The 24,238-nt window shown below is 43.7% G+C and overlaps 1 protein-coding gene across 1 annotated transcript in view; it reads left to right on the top strand.

Annotated features, from left to right (window-relative positions):
• Positions 1-12,531: 12,531 nt before the first annotated feature.
• Positions 12,532-24,238, top strand: part of LOC112070730 (ran-binding protein 3) — a 35,634-nt gene continuing 23,927 nt past the window's right edge. The window contains 5 exon segments of the mRNA XM_070439095.1: positions 12,532-12,827; positions 21,710-21,765; positions 21,910-21,946; positions 23,594-23,680; positions 23,784-23,861. Of these exon segments, the coding sequence (XP_070295196.1) occupies positions 12,806-12,827; positions 21,710-21,765; positions 21,910-21,946; positions 23,594-23,680; positions 23,784-23,861 (280 nt within the window). The 5' untranslated portion in view covers positions 12,532-12,805.

Raw genomic sequence — 24,238 nt, forward strand, 5'->3', positions numbered from 1 at the left:
AGAACCTCTTATGATGGGATAAAGGGTCAGCCATTTTGGTCAGGGAGTTGGTCAACCATTGTTTGCCAGAGCTGTGATAGATACTGTGTAAAATAATGAATTTTGAAGAATGTATCTGCACTGTATGTTTTGTTAGCTAGCTACGGCAGACAGTTTTAGAGGAATGATTACATACATTTTTCAAATTAGCTGCCAATATGCCAACATTCCATTCAAACAATGCAGTCAATCCAAAGTTGGCTGAAATCAGTAGATGATAAGATAATAATAATAATAATAATATAACACTCAGTTTACCAAATACCATAGAAAAGCATTAAATAACTATATTCAAATGGCAAAAATAGACAGTCAAAAAATAAATAATAAGGAATAATATTTTGAAGTGTCTGTCCTATATCTAGGAGATATAAGAAAGTGCAGAAATATATATATATATATATATATATATATATTATATATATATATATATATATTATATATATATATACCACTGCTCAAAAATAAAGGGAACACTTAAACAACACAATGTAACTCCAAGTCAATCACAACTTCTGTGAAATCAAACTGTCCACTTAGGAAGCAACACTGATTGACAATAAATTTCACATGCTGTTGTGCCAAATGGAAATAGACAAAAGGTGGAAATTATAGGCAATTAGCAAGACACCCCCAAAAAGGAGTGATTCTGCAGGTGGTGACGCACAGACACTTCTCAGTTCCTATGCATCCTGGCTGATGTTTTGGTTCACTTTTGAATGCTGGCGGTGCTCTCACTCTAGTGGTATAGCATGAGACGCGCATCTACACAACCCACACAAGTGGCAAGCACAACCCCCACCTATGTGGACGTCGGGCCCCTCATACCACCCTCATGGAGTCTGTTTCTGACCGTTTGAGCAGACACATGCACATTTGTGGCCTGCTGGAGGTCATTTTGCAGGGCTCTGGCAGTGCACCTCCTTGCACAAAGGCGGAGGTAGCGGTCCTGCTGCTGGGTTTTTGCCCTCCACGGCCTCCTCCACGTCTCCTGATGTACTGGCCTGTCTCCTGGTAGCGCTCCATGCTCTGGACACTACGCTGACAGACACAGCAAAACCTTTTTGCCACAGCTCGGCATTGATGTGCCATCCTGGATGAACTGCACCTACTGCAGCCACTGCTGTGGGTTGTAGACTCCGTCCTCATGCTACCACTAGCAGTGAGAGCACCGTCAGCATTTCAAAAGTGACCAAAACATCAGCCAGGAAGCATAGGAACTGAGAAGTGGTCTGTGGTCACCACCTCAGAATCACTCCTTTTTGGGGTGTCTTGCTAATTGCCTATAATTTCCACCTTTTATCTATTCCATTTGCACAACAGCATGTGAAATTTATTGTCAATCAGTGTTGCTTCCTAAGTGGACAGTTTGATTTCATAGAAGTGTGATTGACTTGGAGTTACATTGTGTTGTTTAAGTGTTCCCTTTATTTTTTTGAGCAGTGTATATATACAGTACCAGTCAAAAGTTTGGAGACACCTACTCATTCAAAGATTTTTCTTTATTTTTACTATTTTCTACATTGTACAATAATAGTGAAGACATCAAAATGATGAAATAACACATATGGAATCACGTAGTAACCAAAAACAATGTTAAAGTCAAAATATATTTTATATTTGAGATTCTTCAAAGTAGCCACCCTTTGCCTTGATGACAGCTATGCACACTCTTAGAATTCTCTCAACCAGCTTCAGCTGGAATGCTTTTCCAACYGTCTTTAAGGAGTTCCTACATATGCTGAGCACTTTTTGGCTGCTTCTCCTTTATTCTGAGGTCCAACTAATCCCAAACCATCTCAAATTGGGTTGAGGTCGGGTGATTGTGGAGGCCAGGTCATCTGYTGCAGCACTCCATCACTCTATTTGGTCAAATAGCCCTTACACAGCCTTCAGGTGTGTAAGGGCTGTTAAAAAAACAAATTATAGTCCCACTAAGCAGTGGTGTAAAAAGTAGCCAATTMTCATACTTGATTATAGATACCTTAATAAAAAGTTACTCAAGTAAAAGTGAAAGTCAGCCAGTAAAATACTGCTTGAGTAAAAGTCTAAAAGTATTTGGTTTTAAATATACTTTAGTATCAAAAGTAAAAGTATGAATCCTTTAAAAATCCTTATATTAATCTAATCAAATCAAAATGTATTTYTCACATGCACTGACTAAAACAGGTGTAGACCATGAAATTCTTACTTACAAACCCTTAACCAACAATGCAGAAAAACAGAGTTAAGAAAATATTTACTAAATAAACGAAAGTAACACAATAAAATAACAATAACGAGGCTACAGTATATACAGGTGGTACAGGTACKGAGTCAATGTGCTGGGGAACAGCTTAGTCGAGGTAATTGAGGTAATATGTACATGTAGGTAGGGGTAAAGGGGCAACGCAGATGGCACCATTTTCTTGTTTTTAAAATGTATTGAGAGCCAGGGTCCACACTCCAACACTCAGACATTATTTACAGAAGATGCATTTGTGTTTAGTGAGTCCGCCYGASCATAGGCAGTAGGGATGACCATGTGTTCTCTTGATAAGTGCATGAATTTTACAATTTTCCTGCCCTGCTAAGCATTCAAAATGTAACGAGTACAATTGATTGTCAGGGGAAAAGTATGGAGTAAAAAGTACAATATTTTCTRCAGGAATGAAGTGAAGTAAAAGTAAAAGTAGTCAAAAATATATATAGTAAAGTACAGATTCCCCCCCCAAATTACTTAAATAGTACTTTAATGTATTTTTACTTAAGTGCTTCACACCACTGCCGCTAAGCGCAAACCAGATGGGATGGCGTATCGCTGCAGAATGCTGTGGTAGCCATGCTGGTTAAGTGTGCCTTAAATTCTAAATAAATCACAAACAGTGTCACAACCAAAGCACCCCCACACCATCACACCTCCTCCTCCATGCTTCAGGAGTTCATGGCAGAAGTGAGGAAGGTATTTGAATCTCCAGTTTCCAGGAGAAAGGTCGGCCAGTTAACTGCTTGTCTTAGGTCAAAACTCCCGTAGTGTGGCAGACTACGCGGTGGACTTTCGCACATTGGTCGCCGAGAGCGCCTGGAATCCGGAGTCTCTTTTCGATACTTTTCTGCACGGATTATCTGAGGAGTTAAAGGATGAGCTAGCTGCTCGGGAACTGCCGTTGGACCTTATRGCCTTAACCTTATCGCCTTAACCATTAAAATTGATGGACGCCTAAGGGAACGCAAAAGTGAGAGGTGGTCTGGTCTCGGGCACACTCATCAAAATCAAATAAAATGTTATTGGTCACATACTCATGGTTAGCAGATGTTAATGCGAGTGTAGCGAAATGCTTGTGCTTCTAGTTCCTACCGTGCAGTAATATCTAACAAGTAATCTAACAATTTTCAACAACTACTACCTTATACACACAAGTGTAAGGAATGAATATATACTGTATGTACATATAAATATATGGATGAGCGATGGCGTGGGCATAGGCAAGATGCAGTAGATGGTAATAGAGTACAGTATATACACATGAGATGAGTAATGTAGGGTATGTAAATCATATAACTGGCATTGTTTAAGTGACTTGTATTAACATTTATTACATCAAATCTTTTTATTATTAAAGTGGGTAGAGATTTGAGTCACTTATGTTGGCAGCAGCCACTCAATGTTAGTGATGGCTGTTTAAAGTCTGATGGCTTGAGATAGAAGCTGTTTTTTCAGTCTCTCGTCCCAGCTTTGATGCACCTTGTACTGACCTCGCCTTCTGGATGATAGCGGTGGTGAACAGGCAAGTGGCTCGGGTAGTGTTTATCCTTGATGATCTTTTTGCCTTCCTGTGACATCGGGTGGTGTAGGTGTCCTGAGGGAAGGTAGTTTTCCCCTGGTGATGCGTTGTGCAGACCTCACTACCCTCTGGAGAGCTTATGGTTGTGGCGGAGAGTTGCTGTACCAGGCCGGTGTACAGCCCGACAGGATGCTCTCGATTGTCCATCTGTAAAAGTTTGTGAGTGTTTTCGGTGACAAGCCAAATTTCTTCAGCCTCCTGAGGTTGAAGAGGCGCTGTTGCGCTCTTTCAAAAAGTGGTGAAGAGGCGGTGATACAGCCGACAGGATGCTCCGATTGTCCATCTGTAAAAGTTTGTGATGCCAAATTTCTTCAGCCTCCTGAGGGTGAGAGCGCTGTTGCGCCTTCTTCACCAGTTGTCTGTGTGGGTGGACCATTTCAGTTTGTCCGTGATGTGTACGCCGAGGCTTAACTTTCCACCTTCTCCACTACTGTCCCGTCGATGTGGATAGGGGGGTGCTCCCTCTGCTGTTTCCTGAAGTCACGATCATCTCCTTTGTTTTGTTGACGTTGAGTGTGAGGTTATTTTTCCTGAAACCAACTCCAAGGGCCTCCCTCCTCTCTGTAGGCCGTCTCGTCAGTTTGTTGGTAATCAAGCCTACCATGTAGTGCGTCTGCAAACTTGATGATTGAGTTGGAGGCGTGCATGCCACGCCATGTCATGGTGAAGGACCTATTGGTGCGGTAAGAAAATTGGAGTGGGTCTAGGGTGTCAGGTGGGTGGAGGTGATATGATCCTTGACTAAGTCTCTCAAGCACTTTCATGATGACGAAAGTGAGTGCTAGTAGTCGTTTAGCTTCAGTTACCTTATATGCGGGTGTTCACCTCTCTATGGTATCCGGAGTTTCCGAGAGAGTCGAAGCCACCAGGTTTCTCGTGAATCTGCAACGGTGAGTGTGATACTCCAGAGCTTATGCAGTTGGTAAAACTAGGCTATCAGTTTGGGGAGCGCTCACGGAGGATGAATAATAACTGTTGGTCTGTACTGTGGAGGGGCAGAACATTTTATAGACCTACCTGCCCTATTAGAGAACACCTGTCTCTACCATGGTACAGTATATGGTGACAGACTGGATTCCCTAATTCCCATCACCGCACCGCCCTTTTTGCTCTTGAGTGTGGGGGAGACCAATCTAAGTCATCTCCGAGTGCTTTTTCCCATTGAACTACTAGGGGCTGATGAAAATCTTATGGATGCGCACGATAGCTTCGGACGTGTTATCCCACTCCAGCCGCTCCTGGTAACCATGGATGCTAGGGCACTGGTGGGTCTATAGGGAAGTCCCATAGTATGTGCCGTTCATTAACGTGTTTCTGGTACCACAGTGAGACAATACAGTTCCTCATTAATTCCCATTTAGGTGTTTTGGGATTCCTTGGCTTCAAAAGCACAATACGATGGATTGATTGAACCACAAGCTCCATCCTGGGTTGGAGCCATTAGCATTCCACTGCCTTCAAGCAGCACAGCCTTCTATATCTTCCTCAGGATGTTGCACGACTGTGATGTCCTCTGCTATCCCCACAGAATACCATGACCTCCTGGAGGTGTTCAGTAAGGTACGTGCTATTTCCCTTCCCACGCACCGTCCTTATGATTGTGCCATTGGTCTTCTCCCAGGCACCACACCACCTCGAGGTTGATTGTACTCTCTGTCTGGACCAGAGACCAAAGCGATGGAGGAGTACATAGTCTCTGGCCACTGGGGCCGTCCGTCCGTCTGCATCTCCTGACGGTTTTTCTTTGTGGAGAAGAAGGACAAGACCCTGCGTCTGTGCATTGACTACCGGGGKCTTAATGACATTACTGTCAAGAATCGTTACCCCCTTCCTCTCCTCAGTGTTTGAACCTCTCCAGGGGGCCACCATATTTTCCAAGTTGGACCTTCAAAATGCCTACCACCTGGTTCGGATACGCGAGGGGGATGAGTGGAAGACAGCCTTCAACACAGCCAGTGGACATCATGAGTACCAGGTCATGCCATTTGGACTCAKCAACTCACAGTTTTCTAGGCATTGGTCAATGATGTGCTTRGGGACATGCTAAACCGGTTTGTGTTCGTGTACCTTGATGACATCCTGTTTTTTTCCCGATCTGCACAAGAACATGTTCTTCATGTCAGACAGGTCCTTCAGCGCCTCCTGGAGAACCAAAGCCGAGAAGTGTGAGTTCCACCGCTCTACTATCACCTTTCTGGGATTTGTAATTACTGATGGAAATGTTCATATGGATCCTGGAAAGGTGAAAGCAGTGGTGGATTGGCCTCAACCAAAGTCCTGGCGGCCTCCCTCTCGGTACTCACCTCTCCCAAGGTACCATTCAAATGGTCTCCAGTTGTCAACAAAGCCTTTGTGGACCTGAAGCATCAGTTCACAACAGCACCCATCCTCATCCACCCGGTCCCCTCTCGTCAATTTGTGGTGGAAGTGGATGTTTCGGATGTTGGAGTGGGGGTCATCCTGTCCCAGCGATCTCCCCAGGACCAGAAGCTTCATCCCTGTGCCTTCCTGTCCCATTGTCTCAATCCTACTGAAAGGAACTACGATGTTGGCAACCGAGAACTCCTGGCGGTGAAGATGGCGTTGGAAGAGTGGAGGCACTGGCTGGAAGGAGCAGAACAGCCATTCCTGGTCTGGCCCGACCATTAAAAACCTGGAATATCTCCGTACAACCAAGCGCCTCAACTCCAGGCAGGTCCGGTGGGCCCTACTGTTCACCAGATTTAACTTCACCATCTCCTACCGCCCAGGGTCCAAGAATGTGAAGCCTGATGCTCTCTCCCGCCTATACAGTTCCTCTGCTACACCCTCGACCTCTGCAAGCATTCTCCCTACCTCACGCCTTGCTATCACTGTGGATTGTGGTATTGAGAACCTGGTCCGCGAGGCACAACACTCCCAGCCTGGACCTGAAGGGGGCKCGACTAACCGGCTGTTTGTCCCTAACTCAGTCCGGTCCCGGGTCCTGGAATGCGCTCATTCCTCCAGGCTGATGTGTCATCCAGGGTCCCGTTGTACACTAGCCTTCCTTCAACCAGGTTTCTGGAGGCCCACAATGGTCCCTGACGTCTATGCCTTTGTCACCGCATGCACTGTGTGTGCTCAACAAGACTCCACGGCAAGCTCCTTCTGGCCTCCTGCAACCACTACCGGTCCCTCATCATCCCTGGTCTCATATATATCTGGACTTTGTCACTGGGCTCCCTCCATCTGATGGCAACACTGTCATTCAGACGGTAATCAACCGGTTCTCAAAGGCCGCCCATTTCATCCCTCTCCCCAAACTACCTTCTGCCAAGGAGACGGCCCAGCTTGTGGTGCAGCATGTCTTCCGCTAGCGCATTGGGCAGAGGGTATGGCTGTCCACACGGGCCTGCCCTTCGGGTAGAGTCCCTCAAACTGTACCCTCGTTTCATTGGTCCTTTTTCCCATCTCCAAAGTCCTGAATTCCACTGTTGTCCATCTTGTGTTACCCCGTACCCTCCGTATTCACCCTACCTTCCCTACCCGGAGGGTAGGATCTGTTTCCCACTGTCCTTTATGTGTCTCCACCCCCTCCGGGGTGTCGCTTGTTTTCCCCAGTGTATTTATCCCTGTGTTTCCTGTTCTCTGTTCCAGTTCGTCTTGTATGTTTCCAAGTCAACCAGCGTTTTTCCCGTTCTCCTGCTTTTTTGCATCTCTCCTTTTTTCTAGTTTCCCGGTTTTGACCCTTGCCTGTTTCTGGACTTTGTACCCGCCTGCCTGACCATTCTGCCTGCCTTGACACGAGCCTGTCTGTCACTTTGTACCTCCTGGACTCTGATCTGGTTTTTACCTTTTTGCCTGTCCACGACCATTTTCTTGCCTACTCCTTTTGGATTAATAAAATGTTTAAGATCCAACCATCTGCCTCTCTGTGTCTGCATCTGGGTCTCGCCTTGATTAATTACGGCAAGAACAGCTCAAATAAGCAAAGAGAAATGACAGTACATCATTACTTAAGAGATGAAGGTCAGTCAATCTGGAACATTTCAAGAACTTTGAAAGTTTCTTCAAGTGAAGTTGCAAAAACCATCAAGCGCTATGATGAAACTGGCTCTCATGAGGAAAGGAAAACCCAGAGTTACCTCTGCTGCAGAGGACAAATTCATTAGAATAACTGCACTTCACATTGCAGCCCAAATAAAGTAAGATCTCAACATCAATTGTTCAGAGGAGACTGCGTGAATCAAGCCTTCATGGTCGAATTGCTGCAAATAAACCACTTACTAAAGGCCACCAATAAGAAAGAATAGACATGCTTGGACCAGAAAACAGAGCAATGGACATTAGACTGGTGGAAGTCTGTCCTTTGGTCTGATGAGTCCAAATGTGAGATGTTTGGTTCCAACCCTGTTGTCTTTGTGAGACGCAGAGTAGGCGAATGGATGATCTCTGCATGTGTAGTTCCCAACGTGAAGCATAGAGGAGGAGGTGTGGGGGTGCTTTGCTGGTGACACTGTCTGTGATTTATTTAGAATTCAAGGCACACTTAACCAGCATGGCTACCACAGCATTCTGCAGCAATACACCATCCCATTTGGTTCGCACTTAGTCCCACTATCATTTGTTTTTCAACAGGGCAATTACCTAATACACCTCCAGGCTGTGTAAGGGCTATTTGACCAAGGAGAGTGATGGAGTGCTACATCAGATGTCCTGGCCTCCACAATCACCTGACCTCAACCCAATTGAGATGGTTTGGGATGAGTTGGACTGTAGAGTGAAGAAAAAGCAGCCAACAAGTGTTCAGCATATGTGGGAACTCCCTCAAGACTGTTGGAAAAGCATTCCAGGTGAAGCTGGTTGAGAGAATGCCAACAGTTCAAAGCTGTCATAAACACAAACGGTGGCTACTTTTGAAGAATCTCAAATAAAAAATATATTTTGATTTGTTTAACAATTTTTTTAGTTACTACGTGATTCCTTGTGTTATTTCGTAGTTTTGGATGTCGTTACTATTATTCTACAATAAAGAAAATAGTTAAAATAAAGAAAAACCCCTGAATGAGTAGGTGTGTCCAAACTTTGGACTGGTACTGCATGTATGTGTGTATATATACACAGTTGAAGTCGGAAGTTTACATACACTTCGGTTGGAGTTATTAAAACTTGTTTTTCAACACCTCCACAAATTTCTTATGAACAAACTATAGTTTTGGCAAGTCAGTTAGGACATCTACTTCGTGCATGACACAAGTAATTTTTCCAACATTTGTTTACAGACAGATTATTTCACTTATAATTCACTGTATCACAAATCCAGTGGGACAAAATTTTACATACACTAAGTTGACTGTGCCTTTAAACAGCGTGGAAAATTCCAGAAAATGCTTTAGAAGCTTCTGATAGGCTAATTGACATAATTTGAGTCAATTGGAGGTGTACCTGTGGATGTATTTCAAGACCTACCTTCAAACTCAGTGCCTCTTTGCTTGACARCATGGGAAAATCTAAAGCAATTTTTTTTTAGACCTCCACAAGTCTGGTTCATTCTTGGGAGCAATATCCAAATGCCTGAAGGTACCACGTTCATCTGTCCAAACAATAGTACACAAGTATAAACACCATGGGACCACGCAGCCGTCATACTGCTCAGAAAGGAGACGAGTTCTGTCTCCTAGAGATTAACGGGTACATTTGGTGTGAAAAGTGAAAATAAATCCCAGAACAACAGCAAAGGACCTTGTGAAGATGCTGGAGGAAACAAGAGACAAAAGTATCATATCCACAGTAAAACGAGTCCTATATCAACATAACCTGAATGTACGCTCAGCAAGGAAGAAGCCACTGCTCTAAAAAAGCCAATTAAAAAAGCCAGACTACAGTTTGCAACTGCACATGGGGACAAAGATTGTACTCTTGGAGAATGTCCTCTGGTCTGATGAAACAAAAATATAACTTTTCGGCCATAATGACCATCGTTATTTTGGAGGAAAAAAGGGGGAGGCTTGCAAGCCGAAGAACACCTCCCAACCGTGAAGCACGGGGGTGGCAGCATCATGTTGTGGGGGTGCTTTGCTGCAGGAAGGACTGGTGCACTTCACAAAATAGATGGCTCATGAGGAAGGGGAAATTGTGGATATATTGAAGCAACATCTCAAGACATCAGTCAGGAAGTTAAAGCTTGGTCGCAAACGGGTCTTCCAAATGGACAATGACCCCAAGCATATTTCCAAAGTTGTGGCAAAATGGCTTAAGGACAACAAAGTCAAGGTATTGGAGTGGCCATCACAAAGCCCTGACCTCAATCCTATAGAAAATGTGTGGCGAGAACTGAAAAAGCATGTGGCGAGCAAGGAGGCCTACAAACCTGACTCAGTTACACCAGCTCTGTCAGGAGGATGGGCCCAAATTCACCCAACTTATTGTGAGAAGCTTGTGGAAGGCTACCCGAAACATTTGACCCACGTTAAAGGCAATGCTACCAAATACTAATTGAGTACATGTAAACTTCTGACCCACTGGGAATGTGATGAAAGAAATACAAGCTGATATAAAGCTCTCTCTACTATTATTCTGACATTTCAAATTCTTAAAATAAAGTGGTGATCCTAACTTACCTAAAACAGGGAACTTTACTAGGATTAAATGTCGGGAATTGTGAAAATCTGATTTTAAATGTATTTGACTAAGGTGTAAGTAAACTTCCGACTTCAACTGTGTATATATATATATATATACACTGCTCAAAAAATAAAGGGAACACTAAATAAACACATCCTAGATCTGAATGAATGAAATATTCTTATTAAATACTTTTGTCTTTACATAGTTGAATGTGCTGACAACAAAATCACACAAAAATTATCAATGGAAATCAAATTTTTCAACCCATGGAGGTCTGGATTTGGAGTCACACTCAAAATTAAAGTGGAAAACCACACTACGGCTGATCCAACTTTGATGTAATGTCCTTAAAACAAGTCAAAATGAGGCTCAGTAGTGTGTGTGGCCTCCACGTGCCTGTATGACCTCCCTCAACGCCTGGGCATGCTCCTGATGAGGTGGCGGATGTCTCCTGAGGGATCTCCTCCCAGACTGGACTAAAGCATCCGCCAACTCCTGGACAGTCTGTGGTGCATGGAGCGAGACATGATGTCCCAGATGTGCTCAATTGGATTCAGGTCTGGGGAACGGCGGGTCCATAGCATCAATGCCTTCCTCTTGCAGGAACTGCTGACACACTCCAGCCACATGAGGTCTAGCATTGTCTTGCATTAGGAGGAACCCAGGGACAACCGCACCAGCATATGGTCTCACAAGGGGTCTGAGGATCTCATCTCGGTACCTAATGGCAGTCAGGCTACCTCTGGCAGCACATGGAGGGCTGTGCGGCCCCCCAAAGAAATGCACCCCCACACCATGACTGACCCACCGCCAAACCGGTCATGCTGGAGGATGTTGCAGCAGCAGAACGTTCTCCACGGCGTCTCCAGACTCTGTCACGTCTGTCACATGTGCTCATGTGCTCAGTGTGAACCTGCTTTCATCTGTGAAGAGCACAGGGCGCCAGTGGCGAATTTGCCAATCTTGGTGTTCTCTGGCAAATGCCAAACGTCCTGCACGGTGTTGGGCTGTAAGCACAACCCCCACCTGTGGACGTCGGGCCCTCATGGAGTCTGTTTCTGACGTTTGAGCAGACACATGCACATTTGTGGCCTGCTGGAGGTCATTTTGCAGGGCTCTGGCAGTGCTCCTCCTTGCACAAAGGCGGAGGTAGCGGTCCTGCTGCTGGTTGTTGCCCTCCTACGGCCTCCTCCACGTCTCCTCCACGTCTCCGATGTACTGGCCTGCTCTGGTAGCGCCTCCATGCTCTGGACACTACGCTGACAGACACAGCAAACCTTCTTGCCACAGCTCGCATTGATGTGCCATCCTGGATGAGCTGCACTACCTGAGCCACTTGTGTGGGTGTGTAGACTCCGTCTCATGCTACCACTAGAGTGAAAGCACCGCCAGCATTCAAAAGTGACCAAAACATCAGCCAGGAAGCATAGGAAGAGAAGTGGTCTGTGGTCACCACCTGCAGAACCACTCCTTTATTGGGGGTGTCTTGCTAATTGCCTATAATTTCCACCTTTTGTCTATTCCATTTGCACAACAGCATGTGAATTATTGTCAATCGATGTTGTTTCCTAAGTGGACAGTTTTGATTTCACAGAATGTGTGATTGACTTGGAGTTACATTGTGTTGTTAAGTGTTCCCTTTATTTTTTGAGCAGTGTATATAAATATAGTAATATTATATAATATAATATATATATGTATGTTACTGCTTGACTAAAACAATCTTGGTTTACCAACAATCAACCACTCTACTAATTGAGGTCAGCCCTAGTAGAACGCCAGAAAATTAGCTTTAAAAATTCTCTCAGCCTCATTGTAAAATGTGTACAATAGCATAAGTTTAGTAAAAAAACTGCAAATGTTTCTCTCTGCCCCATGGCAATATGCGTAGAATAGCTGGAAATTAGCTTAAAAACAGCAACATTTTCTCTCAACCTACAATTCTACACATTTTGCCGTTAGGCTGTCTTTTACCGCCCTAAAAAGGTCCTTTGTCAGACCTTGCGGGGCCCCGCGAAACCATGAGATTTCCGAATTGAAACCCAAAGTTTGTTTCACTCTGTTTCTCTCCTAGAGTTGATGGCCTTAGCCTAGGGGTAGATCTCTTATTAGCTTGGTCACAAATTGATMAAGCTACTTTGGATGGTGCTCTCTCTGAAAATAACACTTTGAATTGCTGCTAATGATAGACAAATCATACTTTAATATTGAAGATATTGATTATGTTCTACGTTTCCATTACAAATTCTACTGGTGATCGATATTGAGCGATTTTGTCTACTTCTGCGAGTTTTGTTTCTGTCTGCCTACACGTATTTTGCGTGGTGGATTGTGGGTGTGAGCAAAGAAGGAAAATGGCGGACTTGGCAAATGAAGGTGAGCAGTGGTCTTGTGAGGAAACGAAACCGTTGGATTATCTACATTACGTTTTAAGTATAGTTAAATTACTGTGTGCTAAAAGTAGTGCTTCGCAGCCTTTCAATAGAACAGTTGAATGAAAAAAATGTCAACTCCGGTTGCATACAAAAGAAAACGTTAGCTTTCAGAGCAAGCGTTTCTTTTTAGGCGGGGATGGGACGCTGGCTAACGTTAGCTAGGTAATCAGAAATGATACTATGAACTACGTGTTAGTAAGGTGTGTGTATATATAATCAATTAGTAATGTACGTTTAATGCATGTTTGCTTCCTACCTAGCTATGTGGGTTGCTTATTTGTGGTTGTCACATCTAACGTTACTGTAACTAGCTAACAATTATCAGCTAGCTAACGTTAGCCGGCGAAATGACTCYCTACTCCTTGGCGGGGGCTATGGCTAACTTTAGCAGGAGTGTTATTTGTCAAGGACCGTCAGCTAGCCAGTAAAACCCTGAATTCTTGAAAGGTTAGCCAACTATCTGTCAAAACCCCACTTGCCAGCGAGATAGTTAGCAATTTTAATGAATGTTGCACCTTCGGAACTGGAGAGGACTAGGTAGCTAGTACAATAACTAACAAGTCTGCTGGGGGAGCCTATTCTTACGCCAAATCCAGTTCGCGACGCGTTGTGGCTTGTACATTCACTGACTTGACTGTATTTATATTAGTTAGCCTATATGATGTAACTAGCTTACTAAATTGTTTTGATGTATCTGATTGGGAGCTAGGCTAGTGGCTATGTCGCGGTAGGAACGTTAAGGCTGCTGCACAGACGCTATGGAGACTCTAGTTAAAGATGCACTATGCAGAAATCGCTCCGCCATTTCCCGGTTGCAAAAATTCTAATAGTTTGCCTAATTTAAGTTTGACAAAACAAGCAGGTGTAGACAATCATTGTACCATCTAAACTGCTTTTAAGTATTTTACATAGCCAAAAAATATAGTATTTTCAAATGTTTGAAGCTGGTGTAAACCGAAAAGTAAAATATGCAAAAATATACTTAACTGGAAGCATAGAAATAATGCCCATAGAAGCTTTCATTAGAATMATGGATCTATAGCACGCATTGCTATGTGAATTTGGCAGTCGCCCAAAAAGTTACTTATTGTAGTTTTAACTGAAGTGTTTTGTTCACTTTTCCGTGATGGCAGCCTCCCGAAATCAATATCCGAAATTGATAGTGCCTTCGGAAAGTATTCAGACCCCTTGACTTTTTCCACATTGTTAGGTTACAGCCTTATTCTAAAATGTATTAAATTGTATTTTTTACTTATCAATCTACACACAATACCCCATAATTACAAAGCAAAAAGATGTTTAGAAATGTTTGCAAATGTATAAAATAAAATAAACATTTACATAAGTATTCAGATCCTTTACTCAGTACTTTGTTGAAGCACCTTTGGCAGCAATTACAGCCTCGAGTCTTCTGGAGTATGCCTCTACAAGTTTGGCACACCTGTATTTGGTGAGTTTCTCCCATTCTATGCAGATCCTCTCAAGTTCTGTCAGATTGAATGGGGAGCGTGCCTTGATCCAACTAGTCTTCCCAGTCCCTGCTGCCTGAAAACAGACAAGGCATTAAATGCTGCACGCACCTATCTTCACCGTAGGGATGGTGCCATGCTTTCCTCCAAGAATGTGCGCAATTGGCAATTCAGGCAAGAGTTTCAATCTTGGTTTCATTCACCCGACCAGGAGGCATCTTGTTTCAATGGTCAGTCTTTAGTGGCCTTTTGGCAACTCCCAAGCGGGCTGTCAGATGTGCTTTGTTTACTGAAGGTGCTTCTGTTTTGGCCTCTACTAGGCCTGATTGGTGAAGTGCTGCGAGATGGTTGGTCTTTGGAGTACTCCGCATCTCACAGGTGGACTCTGAGCTCTGTGGCGTGCCATCGGGTTTTTTGGTCCACCTCATGACCAAGGCCCTTCTCCCGCGATTGCTCGTTTGGCAGGCGGCAGTTGGGAAGTCTTTGGTGGTTCCAACTTCTTCCATTTAAGAATGATCGAGGCCACTGTGTTCTTAAGGACCTTCAATGCTGCAGAAATGTTTTGGTACCCTTCCCCAGATCTGTGCCTTGACACAATCCTGTCTCGGAGCTCTACGGACAATTCCTTCGACCTCGTGGCTTGGTTTTTGCTCTGACATGCACTATCAACTGTGGGACCTTTTTATATAGACWGGTGTGTGCCTTTCCAAATCATGTCCAATCAATTGAATTTACCACAGGTAGGCTCCAATCAAGTTGTAGAAACATCTCAAGGATGATCAATGGAAACAGGATYCACCTGAGCTCGATTTCGAGTCTCATAGCAAAGGATCTGAATACTAATGTATTTCTGTTTTTTTCTTAATACATTTGCAAACATTTCTAAAAACCTGTTTTCACTTTGTCATTATGGGGTACATTGTGTTTATTTGCTGAGGACTTATTTTTTTAATCCATTTAAGAATAGGGCTGTAACTTAACAACATTTGGGGAAAAAGGGGGTCTGAATACTTTCCAAAGGCACTGTGTATGACTTCCACAAGTTCTCATCTAACCAACAGTGTGTGAGTTATTCCAAGTTTCCGTGTGGCCTTTGAATAGTGTTAGTTTTGGTTTGAACCCCACAAATATTTCCCCCCTGTTCTATTGATTTCAGTGTAATATCCATGGAAGTGATTAACAAAAACAGTGTTGCGGTACACTTAGTGTGTAACWCTTCAAGATGTATCTTGCTGTCTTCTACAAGGTGTCCTCTAACCAGGGATGTAAGCCTACCTGTTATTCCTATATTCCGGTTGGTTTTTGTGCTGTGTTAGTTTTAACAGGATGTCCAACCTGATCTCGGGGCGTCTGGTGCGCAAATGATTTACAACGTGATATCGAGATGCGTGATTGCGAAAGTGTGCATTTTCCTTTCTGTTTTGGGCGACCCCCTATTCAAAATGCAACATTTCCAAAAGGTAGCTTGCAGGTTGGTTCTTCTAACCAGTGAGGTAGCTGCAGGTTGTCTTTCTACCAGTGAGGTAGCTGCAGGTTGTTCCTCTAACCAGTGAGGTAGCTGCATGGGTTGTCCTCTAACCAGTGAGGTAGCTGCAGGTTGTCTCTAACCAGTGAGGTAGCTGCAGGTTGTCCTCTAACCAGTGAGGTAGCTGCAGGTTGTCTTCTAACCAGTGAGGTAGCTGCAGGTTGTCTTCTAACCAGTGAGGTAGCTGCAGGTTGTCTCTAACCAGTGAGGTAGCTGCAGGTTGCCTCTTAACCAGTGAGGTAGCTGCAGGTTGCTTCTAACCAGTGAGGTAGCTGCAGGTTGCCTCTAACCAGTGAGGTAGCTGCAGGTTCTCTCACCAGTGAGGTAGCTGCAGGTTGTCCTCTAACCAGTGAGGTAGTGCAGGTTGTCCTCTAACCAGTGAGGTAGCTGCAGGTTGCTCTAACCAGTGAGGTAGCTGCAGGTTGCCTCTAACCAGTGAGGTAGCTGCAGGTTTGTTCTTCTAACCCGTGAGGTAGCTGCAGGTTGCTCTTAACCCCGTGAGGTAGCTCGCAGGTTGTCTTCTAACCGTGAGAGCTGCAGGTTGCTTCTAACCGTAGGTAGCTGCAGGTTGCTTCTAACCCGTGAGGTAGCTTGCAGGTTGCCCTCTAACCAGTGAGGTAGCTGCAGGTTGCCTCTAACCCGTGGGTAGCTGCAGGTTGCTCTAACCGTGACGGTAGCTGCAGGTTGTTCTAACCAGTGAGGTAGCTGCAGGTTGCCCTCTAACCCGTGAGGTAGCTGCAGGTTGTCTCTAACCAGTGAGGTAGCTGCAAGCGTTGTCTTCTAACCGTGAGGTAGCTGCAGGTTGCCCTCTAACCGTGAGGTAGCTGCAGGTTGCCTTCTAACCAGTGAGGTAGCTGCAGGTTGTCCTCTAACCCGTGAGGTAGCTGCAGGTTGCTCTTCTAAACCCGTGAGGTAGCTGCAGGTTGCCCTCTAACCGGTGAGGTAGCTGCAGGTTGCCTTCTAACCGCAGTGAGGTAGCTGCAGGTTGCCCTCTAACCAGTGAGGGTAGCTGCAGGTTGCTTCTCTACACCAGTGAGGTAGCTGCAGGTTGCCCTCTAACCCGTGAGGTAGCTGCAGGTTGCCCTCTAACCAGTGAGGTAGCTGCAGGTTGACCTCTAACCAGTGAGGTAGCTGCAGGTTGACCTCTAACCAGCGAGGTAGCTGCAGGTTGCCCTCTAACCAGTGAGGTAGCTGCAGGTTGTCCTCTAACCAGTGAGGTAGCTGCAGGTTGACCTCTAACCAGTGAGGTAGCTGCAGGTTGCACTCTAACCAGTGAGGTAGCAAAACATCTCCAGTTTCTAAGTGTTTTTTGAGTTGTGGTAGTTTCAGCAGCGCATATCTCCTTCTTAATTGATGAGTGATTGATTGCTATATGTCAAAACAACAGGGATTTTGGTGCTGGTGCAGTTTGAGGTGCTTGTTTAAAGAAAGTAGAATGATTATTATTGTTGCACATGTACAGTGTCTTCAAAGTGTTCATACCCTTTGACTTATTCCACATTTTGTTGTTACAGCCTGAATTAAAAATTGATAGATTTTTCCCCCCAGCCCATCACTAATGACAAAGTGAACTTTTTTTTCTTTTTTTAAAAAAATGTTTGCAAATTTATTGAAAAACAGAAATCTAATTTACATAAGTATTCACTTCACACCCTTAGTCAATATTTTATAGTAGCACTTTTGTCGCCGATTACAGCTTTGAGTCTTCTTGGGTATGTCTATCAGCTTTACACATCTGGATTTGGGGATTTCCTCAAGCTCTGTTAAGTTAGATGYGGGAGCAGCAGTGAACAGAAATCTTTGTCTTTTGACAGATTTTCAATGGTATTCAAGTTTGGGCTTTGTTTGGGCCACTCAAGGACTTTCACATTCTTGTTCTGAAGCCATTCCAGTATTACTTTGGCTGTATGCTTGGGGTCTTTGTCCCGTTGGAACGTAAATCTTCGCCCCCAGTCTAAAGTCGATTGCACTCTGAAGCAGGTTCTCAAGGATTTTCCTGTATTTGGGCTCCATTCATTGTTCCTTCTATCCTTACCAGTCTCCCAGTCCCTGCAGCTGAAAAGCATCCCTATAGCATGATGCTGCCGCCACCACCATGCTTCACTGTAGGGATGGTGTTAGGTGGGTGATGAGCTGTGCCTGTGTTTTCTCAAGACATAGGGCTTTGCATTCAGGCCAAAGAGTAAAATTTGTCTCATCAGACCAAATAATATTTTGCCTTATGCTCATAGTCTTTCACGGGCCTTTTTGCAAACTCCAGACGTGCTGTCATGTGCCATTTTCTCAGGAGTGTCTTCCATTGGGCCACTCTATGATAAAGCCCACATTGAAGTGCTGTAAAGACTGTTGTCCTTCTGGTAGGTTCTCCCATCTCGTCTAAAGAACTCTGTAGATCTGTCAGTGGTTATTAGGTTCTTGGTCACCTCCCTGACAAGGTCCTTCTTGCCAGGTTGATCAGTCGGACGGCCAGCTCTAGGCAGAGTCTGAGTAGTTCCATATCCTAATGATGGAGACCTCTGTGCTCTTGGAAACTTTCAACACTCTAGAAGTTGTTTTATACCCTTCCCCAGATATATGCCTCATCACAACTCTTATCTCTGAGATCTACAGACGGTTCCTTGGACTTCATGGTATAGTTTCTGCTCTGACATGCACTGTCAACTGTGGGACCTTAAATAGACAGGTGTGTTTCTTTCTAAATCATGTCCAAACAATTGAATTGGCCACAGGTGGACTCCAATCAAGTTGTAGTGCTGTCTCAAGGATGATCAAAGGAKATTGGATGTACCTGAGCTCAATTTAGTGTCATAGCAAAGGGGTGTGAATACTTATGCAAATGACATATTTCTGTATTTTATTTGAAAATACATTTGCAAAAATGTCTAAAAACATGTTTTCACTTTGCCATTATAGGGTGTTGTGTGTAGCTGGGTGAGAAATAAATGTAATACATGTTGAGGTCAGGCTGTAATGCAACTATGTGGAATAAGTCAAGGGGTTTGAATACTTTCTGAATGCACTGTATGTGTAGATAGTACATTTTTATGTTTTCAATATCACAAACTGTTTCTGCCTATTGGTATTGATTTGGACACTTTAAAACTGGGGCTATTTATCAAAATGTCTGGTCAACAAGAAGCTTGTGTCTCATTTTAAGGTTTAAGAATATACATTTAATCAGGTAAAAACTGCTTAATGAGTCCAAAAATGTGATTTATTTTTATGATACCCCAGAAATCACCAAATCTGGTTTGCCCTGCCTGGTCATGTGTGTGTGTCACTGTCGTACACCACAACTGTTTGTCACTTAAGACAACAGTTGTTTCAGTCAAGCTAAAAATATTGTGAGAGTTGAGCTGGATCACATGCTTGTGTTTATTTACAAAGCAGGACAGTCCTCTCTCCGACCCTGGCCTGTYGAGGAGCTAGTTGTCCTGTCGGCTTCAGTTAGGTCATGAGTTTTGATGGTCCAAATCCAATGCTCTTGTCCATACATGTAGACTACTTGAGCCACTCACAGGATAGATAGACTATAAGTAGCTAGCTAKAGGATATACAGTGCCTTCGGAAAGTATTCAGACCCCTTGGCTTTTTTGTTACAGCCTTATTCTAAAATGGATAAAATAAAAATCCTCATCAATCTACACACTACCCCATAATGACAAAGTGAAAACAGGTTTTTAGAAAATTTTGCGAATGTAATAAACATAAAAACACATACTATATTTACTGTAGTATTCAGACCCTTTGCTTTGAGACTCAAAATTGAGCTCAGGTGCATCCTGTTTCCATTGATCATCCTTGAGATGTTTCTACAACTTGGAGTCCACCTGTGGTAAATTCATATGATTGGACATGWTTTGGAAAGGCACACACCTGTCTATATAAGGTCCCACAGTTGACAGTGCATGTCCGAGCAAAAACTAAGCCATGAGGTCGAAGGAATTGTCTGTAGAGTTCAGAGAAAGGATTGTGTCGAGGCACAGATCTGGGGTAGGGTACCAAAACATTTCTGCAGCATTGAAGGTCCCCAAGAATACAGTGGCCTCGATCATTCTTAAATGGATCAAGTTTGGAACCACCAAGACTCTTCCTAGAGCTGGCCGCCTGGCCAAACTGAGCAATCGGGGGAGAAGGGCCTTAGTCAGGGAGGTGACCAAGAACCCGATGGTCACCCTGACAGAGCTCTAAAGTTCCTCTGTGGAGATGGGAGAACCTTCCAGAAGGACAACCATCTCTGCAGCACTCCACCAATCAGGCCTTTATGGTAGAGTGCCCAGACGGAAGTCACTCCTCAGTAAACGGCACATGACAGCCCGCTTGGAGTTTACCAAAAGGCACCTAACGACTCTGACCATGAGAAACAAGGTTCTCTGGTCTGATAACGTTCTCTTGTCTGATCACTTCTGGAGGAAACCAGGCACCATCCCTACGGTGATGCATGGTGGTGGCAGCGTCATGCTGTGGGGATGTTTTTCAGCGGCAGGGACTGGGAGACTAGTTAGGATCGATGCAAAGCTGAACGGAGCAAAGTACAGAGAGATCCTCGATGGAAACCTGCTCCAGAGTGCTCAGGACCTCAGCCTGGGGTTACGGTTCACCTTCCAACAAGACAACGACCCTAAACACACAGCCAAGACAATGCAGGAGTGGCTTCGGGACAYGTCTCTGAATGTCCTTGAGTGGCCCAGCCAGAGCCCGGACTTAAACCCGATCAAACATCTCTGGAGAGACCTGAAAATAGCTGTGCAGCAACGCTCCCCATTGAACCTGACAGAACTTGAGAAGAGAAGAATGGGAGAAACTCCCCGAATACAGGTGTGCCAAGCGTGTGGCGTCATACCCAAGAAGACTTGAGGCTGTAATCGCTGAATCCTTACATAAATGTGTTTTTATTTTAAATTTATTTTTTATAAATTATCAACAAATCTTGTTTTTGCTTTGTCATTATGGGGTATTGTGTTCAGATTGATGAGGGGAAAACATTTTAAATGTTTAGAATAATGCTGTAACAAAATGTGGAAAAAGTCCAAGGGTGTGTGAATACTTTCCGAGGGCAATGTAAATAGCTTTTGTTTGATGCACCTTGTTGTCCTTTTTTATAAAATCTTGATTTGCTTTAGATGCAGGTTTTAATATTTAATTAATGTCTTATCTCTTCAAGGCTCTGGTTGTTTTCTGGTGACTGAACTAATCAGTGTTGTGTGCCACTCGTTTTAAACGGGACTAAAGGATTATAATGCAAGTTGTTTATTCTCAGGCTTTGCATCATGAATGTTTGGCATCTATTCAGAAGTGTCTGAACGCAGTGGTGAGCGTTGCTATGCTTTGTGGGTAGAACTAATTTAGCGGAAAGTTGGAAGAAGGAGAAAATAAAGTCTGAATCCATGTGTCGGGGTATTTTTTTTTTGTTGTTGGCAGAAATACTCACCAGGTTTATGGTTTAGCCTAGGCTTAGCTAAATGCAATATTCCTGAATTTCCATAAGTGTCACTGAGCATCTTTGTAGAATTAGAAACACATTCCTGTGTTTAAACAGAGAGAGTCAAGTGTGCCAGACACTAGGCCTTCTAGCTGTTTGCAACAAAAAAACACATTATGGCAGAACTTGTCAATTCAAGACGGCTGCAGGGTGTTAGTTCACGACGCTTGTTTAAAAAAATAAAAAATATGTTTTTACGATCACCGTGACAAGTGTTGAAACAAACAACTGATTGACAGGTTGCGATGTCTTTWAAAAAAAATATTAGGCCTACACTTCACACAAGTCACTGAAGCATACTCTTCTTCTGTATGATGAAAGATGCTTTCCTTCTTCTTTTGAAACAGAGAAACCTGCCATAGTGCCACCGATGTTTGTGTTCCAAAAAGACAAAGCACCGAAGGTAAGTCACATCGTGTTGTTTCTTCCCGCCTGACTTTCATTGACTCTTCTTTATGGAAATTCACTGTAAAGCTTCCATCATTTGATTCAGTTGTTGTTTTTAGACTGAGAAACACAGTAGATTCAGTACTGCTTTCTATTACAGCGGGCAGCTGATGGATCCAGTGGAGAAGATGGAGAAGGTAAGACTACAATTTGGCAGTTTTTTTGTTTAAAGACCTTTTCTAATATTTTCCATCTAATCTTAAAATTGATGTCCGTTTTTATAAATCTTGTAATTCGTTTACCAGGAGGGGTATTGTATTTCCTAAGCTGGAGTCCAGCTGGGGCTTTTTAAACTGGCATGTTCTTTATCAACCCTGAATGCTGATTGGCTGAAATCCGTTTTATATCAGAACGTATACCACGCGTATGACACAATTATTTTTACTGTTCTAATTACGTTGGTAACCAGTTTATAATAGCGATAAGGCACCTCACTGAGGTTTGTGTTGTATGGCCAATATACCATGGCTAAGGACTGCATCCAGGCACTCCTTGTTGTGTTGTGCTTAAGAAGAGCACTTAGCTGTGGTATATTGGCCATATAGCACACCTCCTCGGGCCTTATTGCTTAATTAAAGTGCAACTGAATGCAATAAACAACTTCGCTGATAGAAAACTTTTTCTATTTGGCATCGAATTAATCAAATTTATTATATAGCCTTCTTACATCAGCTGATATATCAAAGTGCTGTACAGAAACCCAGCCTAAAACCCAAACAGCAAGCAATGCAAGTGTAGAAGCACGGTGGCTAGGAAAAACTCCCTAGACAGGCCAAAACCTAGGAAGAAACCTAGAGAGGAACCAGGCTATGAGGGGTGGCCAGTCCTCTTTCTGGCTGTGCCGGGTGGGAGATATAAACAGAACATGGCCAAGATGTTTCATAAAAGACCAGCATGGTCAAATAATAGTAATCACAGTGAACAGGTCAGGGTTCCATAGCCGCAGGCAGAACAGTTGAACTGGAGCAGCAGCACGGCCAGGTGGACTGGGAACAACAAGGAGTCATCATGCCAGGTAGTCCTGAGGCATGGTCCTAGGGCTCAGGTCCTCCGATAGAGAGAGAGAATTAGAGAGAGCATACTTAAATTCACACAGGACACCGGATAAGACAGGAGAAATACTCCAGATATAACAGACTGACCCTAGCCCCCCGACACAAACTACTGCAGCATAAATACGTGGAGGCTGAGACAGGTCAAACATTTATTCTAATGTCAAAATTGAGTACAAAGTGTAAATGTGAATATTTCGGTCATAAAGTCAGTCTCGTCCTAAACTGAGTTTTGTAAGTGAGTTCGTCATGACTTACTTGAGGGTTTGGTTTTGATTTCGACAATGCTCACTTGTCCYCTAACACAGGATACACAGCTGCGGTGATTTGTGCTCTATCCAATCCTACCGCAGAACACAGACCGTGAGACAGACTAACCAGCAGAGCAGACTTTGTTTACATAAGACAACTTCACACATTTTTTTTTCTTGATAAATACGTCACCAAACACTTAACTAGATTGCGTGACTAAAACCTCAGCAAAAACATCCAAATGGATTGCAAATTTCTTGAGATCAGTCTGACTTTTGAGGAGTGATACTGGCTTTGTTCCTATGGCGTCTCATTTGGGACAAACATCAGTAACTGGTCACATCCAACCACACCCAAAAGACTGAAATCTCTTCTTTTTTTTCTTAATGAGTGACAGAGAAACAAATGCGGAATCGGTGCGTTCAGTCCGCTCTTTAATCATGTGAATTGAAGGCTGTCTTTTTTGGGGGGGGGCTTCAGATTCAGACAGAGACGATGTTGGCTATTGTCCTCCGGTGAAAAGAGAGAGGACTTCATCTTCAACACAGTTCCCGTCTTCACATTCTGGTAGTAGAAAACATCAGAGAAAGCTGACTGCGTTTCAGTTGATTCYTGAAGAGGAGTACAGGAAACTTGCCTTGTGTGTAATGTTTCTTCTTGCTCTCTGCAGTGGCTAATAAGAACAATGTCTTCATGCCATCAAGTTTCTGGCAGTCTCCCACTGGGAATTCCGAGGACTCGGAGCCAGGTGAGGCACAGTGTTTACTTCCTATGGTTCCTCCTCATTATAAARGCTCCCCCTCATTTAAGTCTCCTGTATGTGACATGCATTTGTATGCTTGTGAACTGTAGTCCAGGCCAAAGCACCTTTTAATGCACAAATAAGTTACAGTACAACTCAATGGCAAGGAAAGCTAACAAAAAGGTATGACCATGATTTTTTTTTTTACCTTTGGTTTATGTGCAGTCTCTCACAAATATCTTAATTCAAGATGGGTTCACATAGACAAGAAGCATACATTATAGGGGGGAAAAACACAGGTACCATGGGTTAAACTTGACAGGGAAGAATAGCAGGACAGAGAAAAAGAAACATTGTTTTAATGTAGACATTGAATGCGTCTT

The sequence above is a fragment of the Salvelinus sp. IW2-2015 genome, unplaced genomic scaffold, assembly GCF_002910315.2.
Source record: "Salvelinus sp. IW2-2015 unplaced genomic scaffold, ASM291031v2 Un_scaffold1406, whole genome shotgun sequence".
Taxonomy (NCBI): Eukaryota; Metazoa; Chordata; class Actinopteri; order Salmoniformes; family Salmonidae; genus Salvelinus; species Salvelinus sp. IW2-2015.